Source organism: Clupea harengus, chromosome 13 (assembly GCF_900700415.2).
Source record: "Clupea harengus chromosome 13, Ch_v2.0.2, whole genome shotgun sequence".
Classification (NCBI taxonomy): Eukaryota; Metazoa; Chordata; class Actinopteri; order Clupeiformes; family Clupeidae; genus Clupea; species Clupea harengus.
Genome location: NC_045164.1, coordinates 100,001 through 107,500, shown reverse-complemented (window position 1 = coordinate 107,500; position 7,500 = coordinate 100,001). Strand labels below are relative to the sequence as shown.

General features: G+C 45.8%; 1 protein-coding gene across 1 annotated transcript in view; it reads right to left on the bottom strand.

Annotated features, from left to right (window-relative positions):
- Positions 1-7,500, bottom strand: part of hhat (hedgehog acyltransferase) — a 53,809-nt gene that overhangs the window by 40,803 nt on the left and 5,506 nt on the right. Inside the window, exons 6-8 of the mRNA XM_012829822.3 lie at positions 5,442-5,714; positions 3,300-3,471; positions 1,670-1,820 (exon numbers count right to left, since the gene is read on the bottom strand). Coding sequence (XP_012685276.2) covers positions 1,670-1,820; positions 3,300-3,471; positions 5,442-5,714 — 596 coding nt within the window. The remainder of the gene's footprint in view (positions 1-1,669; positions 1,821-3,299; positions 3,472-5,441; positions 5,715-7,500) is intronic.

The following is a 7,500-nucleotide window of genomic DNA, read 5'->3' as shown; positions in this document are numbered from 1 at the left end:
TCTGCTCAGCAGCCCAGCAATAGTAACTCTGCTTTGGTTTACTGCTTAGAGGAGCACACACTGGACTTCATCTGATTAACCTGCCTCTAGAGCTAATTTTAAATTGGTAACCTATTCATTTAGGGCTACTAGCCAGTCACTAGCCAAGTATTGCGGAAGGCACACAATAATAGGCAGACGGAATACTCTGAAATGAAGCAATAACATCTAAAAGTCGACCTCATGGCGCTTCAGAGCAACGACTGGCACACACTAAGAAGGATCGTTGAAAGAGTTACCTGGCAGCCATTTTATTACGCCCTTTAAATAATTAATATCAGCATATGTATAATCCTTCATGTATGTTGAACGTGTGCCCCTTATCCCTGGAGTGAGACTTCTAAATCAGGCCACACACACACATTCTCTCGATCTGTCCATGAGAGCATGACACCACCACCGCCAGTGAAAGGCCTCCACCACATTAAAGACTTATGTCGACACATCCAGCGGAAGAGTGTCTATGAATTTTATATGGGTGGTCTGTGTGTGATGAAGTGTGATGAGCCTTCTGCTGTATGGATTTCCCACGCTACTCCTGCTACCCCGAGATTGACAATGAGGGATTCTTATGTTGAACTGCCCCCTGCAGTCTACCTTGGGTACTGCAGCTCCTTAGAGAATTCACCCCCACTGCTGTTTGGAGTCAGTTAGATGACAAGACTAGCCTGGATACCAGACCGAATTTAGCCCCGCCCACAACATTTGAAGTCGGGAAGTTCGGTCTGGCATTACTCCATTGGGGAGAAATTATCTGCGGACAGACATTGCCGGACCAATCAAATTGTCAAGGCCGTCTTTATACGATGATGGACAGATGATCAACAGTAACGTAATCAAGCACGTCACCAACACACGAGTTGAATTCGTTTTCAACAAACATGGCTGCCGCTGGAGAGCTGAAATGTAGAGATTCGAGTCCATTTAGACATTGACAGTGCATTCATTTTGAAAGAGGAACAGAGAAACGCGATTAAGGCATTTGTCAATCGAAAAGATGTTTTTGCCTTCCTTCCTACGGGATCCGGTAAAAGTTTAATTCATCAGCTGGCCCTGGTCACATACTACGTTGTTCTGATTGGTTGTAGGTAACCAATTGAGCGAAGAGGCATTTTTTCTCCTGGTTTGGTTGAAACACGCCCCATAATCACAGCCCAATGGAGCGATATCAGACTCATATTCTGACTAGAATTATGAGTATGACATCGTCAGGCTATGACAAGACCAGAGACCGTGAACTATGGCCGACTGGAGCTGAGCGAGTGTTGCTGATATTGAGCACTTTCATAGTTAACACTCAAGTAAGATGATGGCAGACATTTTCTTTGGAAAGGTTGGGCTGTGTGCATTTCATAATCCCTCAGGGTTTCAACTGAATGCTTGGTCTTGGTAGATGTGAGATAGACCAGGATAGACAGAGTGAGAATGAGGAAAAGAGAGAGAGAGGGAGAGAGAGAGAGAGGGAGAGGGAGAGAAAAGTGAATAAGAAAGAGTGATTGAATAATGCAGGTAAAATCTAAGTCTAAATTCGCTGCATTCTCTCTCTAGTTTCTTTGTATTAAACTGTAGTGTGGGTGTAGTAGGAGTGTGTGTGTGTGTGTGTGTGTGTGTGTGTGTGTGTGTGTCTCACCTCCACATCCCTGTGAAGCTGTACATGATGCTGACGCAGCGGGGCAGCCGGGGCGGCTCCAGCCCATCCAACCGCACCAACAGAGACGGCACACCGAACAGCACCAGGTACTTCACATAGAAGAACAGCACCAGGGCCAGAGCCAGACCCCCTAAACAGAGAGGGAGAGAGAGAGAGAGAGAGATGGAGGAAGAGATGGAGGGAGAGAGAGAGAGAGAGAGAGATGGAGCGAGAGAGAGAGATGGAGAGATGGAGGGAGAGATGGAGAGAGAGAGATGGAGAGAGAGATGGAGAGAGAGAGAGATATGGAGGGAGAGAGAGAGAGAGATGGAGGGAGATGGAGAGAGACAGAGAGAGATTGAGGGAGAGATGGAGAGAGAGAGGCACACAGTGAGACAATAAAAAAACATATTACAAACTACCGTTCATGCACAATTATAAGCAACAATGTGTGTTCAGAGAAAATAAGGGTAAAACAAAACAAAAACACATCCAAACTGATACTACAGGACAGCATGAATGTTTTCACAAAACAAAGTTTGAAAAACAAGAGATATAAATGCATTAAATGGGCCTGACATCTTCATCTTAAAAGGCTGCAGCACACATCCCATCCTCTCCTCCCAGCTAATGGCATGGGCTGGCTGTATGTTTTATGCAGCCGGCCTGTGGGAGTTCCATAAAGCGATGCTACATCATTGATGAGAAATACGACTGAATGATCCTAACATATCTTCATCCAGAGGTCCTGTATTATGCATGGGATTGGCCCTCTGCATGGGATTGGCACTCTGCATTGATGCACAGCGCGGCGGGCGCAGAGCAGTTACCAGGGCCAGGTATGCAAGCAGCAATGAAAATGAAAATGCCTCAAACTCGCTCTATGCCTGCGTGATGTTTGTGTTCCTTGCTAGTGTTGTGGTTTTGTTTGTCATACTGCGCTCACTGATGGGATGAGGTTCAAGGTGCATGTTCCATAGGTTGCTGTTTTCAAAATGATAAAGGTGTTTTTTGACAGAGCAATTCAATATTTACAGGATTGAACTGGATCAGATCAAACTGTCCAGGGTATTAATATATGAGTGACAGAAACAGAGTGGTCAGAAATGTCATGTTTATGTTTATGACGTGTGCTCATGTGTCTTGTAGGTGTGATTGAGTGAGCCACTGTGTGTGTGTGTGTGTGAGCACAGAGGGCTGAAAAACAAATGTCATTTTTTCCATTAGCTGAGGTAACAGAACACACAAGCCATTTGTGCTGAAAGCACTCAGATGGCGGCAGGTGCTGCTGACAACACAAGACTGACCTGCAATAACACACACACACACACACATACACACACACAATCTGCTACAATAGCCTCTCTTCATCATCATTAAAGTGCCAAAAAAACTGAAAAAGTTCCCCGTTAGCAGAATCAAGCTGAATTGAAGCCTTTAATGCCATCACTCATTACATGGAAGAGGGACCCCTAATAACCTCACACAAGGAATCACTCACACTCTCACACTCTCACACACACACACACACAGAGATACTTGATAGAAGAAAATGTCATCAGGAATGGTTTTGTGGTGTATGTGTGTGTGTGTGTGTGTGTGTGTGTGTGTGTGTGTGTGACCCACTTACCGAGTGCCCATGGCGGGAGAATCTCCAGGTAGGTTTCATTGCTCTGGATGCTGTGCATGTGCATGCAATGGATCAGGGCCTCGGTCACGCTCCACCACACACAGACACGCAGCGCACTCTTCAACACACACCACGCGGACATGCCACACACACCTGCAGGGGGCCTGTGCATCTGAAAGTGAGAGTGGAGGAGAGGGCCGAGTTAGAGAGGGGTACCGTGAGAGAACCGTGACATGGTTGTGAACTACCTCAGCTGAACTGATACAGAGTGTGTGTGTGTGTGTGTGTGTGTGTGTGTGTGTGTGTGGATGAGGCATTTTAATGGTCACAGCAGTTTTCCGTAACTTAAGGGAAGCTTTCTGTTTAAGACCGGCTGGCGGTTATGTGATAGGTTGCCCAGAGCCACAAGAGGCAGAGCGGTCCCTCTCCAAATCTCTATTTTCTGGTAGAGCAGGCAAGACCTGACTCAGCACAGCAGAGGATGCAGCACAGCGGAGAGCACAGGCCAACCCACAGAGAGAGAGAGAGAGAGAGAGAGAGAGAGAAAGAGACAGAGATAGAGGAGGGGCAGGGGAGGGAGAGAAAGAGGGGGAGGAGAAAGGCCAGCCCACAATGAGAGAGATAGAGGGAGGGAAAGAGAGAGAGGGGTAGAGGGAGGGAAAGAGAGAGATAAGGGTAGAGGGAGGGAAAGAGAGAGAGAGGGGTAGAGGGAGGGAAAGAGAGAGAGAGGGGTAGAGACAATCCATAAAGCAACACAAAGAGAAAAAAGAGAGTGAGAAGGAGGAAGAGAGAAAGGGAGAGAGAGAGAGAAGAAGAAGGAAGAATATGAAAGAGAGGGCAAAATATCCAAAAGAGAGGACTAGGTGAGGAAAGGAAGAAAGAAAGAAAGAAAGAAAGAAAGAAAGAAAGAGAGAGAGAGAGAGAGAGAGGTGGAGAGCTAATATATGCACACAGGACAGCTATGCTGAAGGTGGTGTCGGACATTAATACCACCCATTTCCAGCCTCCTCATTTCTTCCAATGAGGACAACCACCACACACCAGTAAACACAAGCATACCCACATTTCTCTCTTTTGCTGTCTCAGTACCCCACAGAAATGTGTATACAAACACACACACACACACAAACCCATTCTTCAGTTGGACACTATGACTTCTATGAAGTCAATGTGTGTGTGTGTGTGTGTGTGTGATGTTGAGGTGAGATACATTCAATTCTAAATGAATGGCAGAGCTTTTCAGACAGACACAGGCGTAAACACAACACGGTCTACATTAGATTTCACTCCACTATGAAATAAACTTCTAAAGTGCCTCTGGTCTACCATCTAAGCAATACCCTATCCATCTTCCTATGATGACAGATTGTGTGTGTGTGTGTGTGTGTGTGTGTGTGTGTGTGTGTGTGTGTGTGTGTGTGTGTGTGTGTGTGTGTGTGTGTGTGTGTGTGTGTGTGTGTGTGTGGCAGAGAGAGAAATTTTCTCAGAGTCAGCACACTCTCTCTCACATGGCTTCAAATCTATCTCACACACACACACACACACACACACACACAATCTGAAAAGCTCTGCTCAACAAATAACACGGCCACAAACTATTCAATCTCTCTCCCTCCCTGTTTCTCTGAAAACTGCACACACTTATGAACATTTAAATCCAATCTAAATATGTTACATAAGTTCTGCATAGGCCTCATTATATGGAGTAAGAGATGCTTACAGCTGCAGTTAACTCCCTCTCCTGAAGCAGTAACAGCACACTCTGACTGACTGGCAAATACAGCAGACACAGCAGATAGGTAGATAGGGCTTTTATTGCTCTTCCTAAAAATAGCTCCAATCTGTTAGCGACTGCATTCAGCATTAACACTTTAAGGTCCGCTCCGCAGCAAGAACAACTTACAGAATGCAGACATGTCCTCAAGCCAGTGCAGCTTGAGCTTGAGGTCGAATTAGAGAATGTCACACACACACACTTCACTTCACACCGGTCTTCACACCACCACACGTCTATTAGGGTGTCTATGACAGTCTATGAGTGTGTGTCCAAGAGGTGTACATGTGTCTCAATGCTGGGACACATTTCTAGGAGCACACACGGTACATATGAATGTGTGTGTGGGTGTGGGTGTGTTTTCCCACCTGTTGACTGAAGTCCCTGTAAATGATGATGGGGCCGTTGTAGAACACAGGGTGGTAGAAGCAGTAGGCGGACAGCCTGTAGAGCTGGGAGAGAAAGGGTCTTAGGCCCCTGACCTGCTGTGGTCCTCCCGCCTGCTGGGGGCAGCACTGGGGCTGCTGTTGACTTGAGGCGCTCCAGCAGAACTCCAGGCTGAAGCTGATGCAGCGGAGGCCACACACGGCAACGCTGAAGAGCAAGAGGTAGTACTGCTCCTCGGACTCATACCAGCCACGCTGAGAGAAACAGAAAGAGAGAGGGATAGAGAGAGAGAGAGAGAGGGGAAAAGGGAGGAAGAGAAATAATCCACTCCATGAATCCCAAGGAGAGACACTCCTCTTTTCATCCCAACAAATGGGGCTCTAACAGAAGGAGTCCACAGGCCTCAGAAGACTGTTGAGTCAGCCAGCCATTACAGCAAGCAGCTGTCTGTCTGGCAGAGATAACGGTGGAATCTCCATCAGACTTATAGTGTGTGTGTGTGTGTGTGTGTGTGTGTGTGTGTGTGCGTGTGTGCGTGTGTGTGTGTGCGTGTTCACTGCTTACACAGCCCCATGCGTCTGCTTGCATACGCCGACAGCACAGGAACTGACTCACAGCTAAGAGGCACCGACTTGCGTGAGAGCTAAATAGTGAAGGTGAACACAAACACGGCCTGAAGTTCTAAGTTCTGGTGACGGATGGGCACGAGGTGGGAGCACCTACTCACCTGATGCGTAAAATAACATCACAACACCCCGCAGACACGAGGGAAAACAACACTGAAAGTTAATGGACATGTTTTTGAGGGTTTTTTGGACAGTAAACTGTTCAAATGGCAGCACAATAAAGTACTTGCAATGAAATGACTGCAGCTACGTCTTTTTAAGACTATTTCTGTTTGTTATTGTTGTTATTAAAGCCACCATTACTTTATGGATGGAGAGATGAGTGGATAAAATATACGATAATAGCCTTTGTTTGTCTAGACAGAGATCAACAAAAAAGGTATGGGTTCTTCTCATTGAACTGCAATGAGCCGCAAACTTTAGTGGGGCATTGGAATATAAGACTTATCTTTGCACTATCATGAAGCTGCATATTTGTCAAAACATGACGCAAAATGAGTTTTTCAGATTGAAAGTAGTTCAAGTGAACATTCTGATGTCCTTTATATTGCTGTGTCTTGTTTGGAAGTGATTAAATGTTCTTTGATCCAGATCACTGAACAAACAGCGGCAAAAGCTTTAGTACAACTACAATCCACTAGTTTGGATCAGTCACCATACTAACATTCCCTCTTGCACAAGGCTTTGTGTACAATTTAGGTTTTTTGTCTTCTAGACAGGCTGGCAAACAGACTGCCAAAGTAATTGAGGCATGTGCCCATCTGTCTGCTACACACACTAGAACATAACAATAAAAAAGAGTGTAGAATTTAATAGTCTATACAGAAATGGGCGCCACAGGGAGTGGTGGACTTGTTGAAAGAGCCTCTTCTCCATCTCATGCTAGAAAGATGACTCCCCGCTTGGGGTATAAGGAAAAACCTATTGCCTCGTGGCCTTCTTCCTGATCACCATCACCAACACGTATAAGACGAAGAGACCAGACCAATAGGATCTGCGGAAATGACACTGAGCTTCAGCGTCCTCTATAGATAGATAGATAGATAGATAGATGGATACTTTATTAATCCCGAGGGAAATTTTAGGACATCCAGTAGCTTATACATCTTATACACCTCACAGACACAACATACACAAATCACATACACATAGGGAGAACATGTTCACAAGGAGTGGGGTGGTAACAGATACAAGAATGGGTCCGACCCTATGGTACAATATGCATGATTGATTGTGACAGTGTAGATGCCCAGGACAGTGTAGGCCCCTCACAGCGCCAGAGATGTATTACTCTAGTCCATCAGCCCTGCCAAGACATTATGAGGCTAGTGGAGAGAACCTGTTTTATAGGTCAACACTTCCCAAAACATCTTATTATCTCTAAAAATACGCTTATATCTCGAGTTTGCATGTT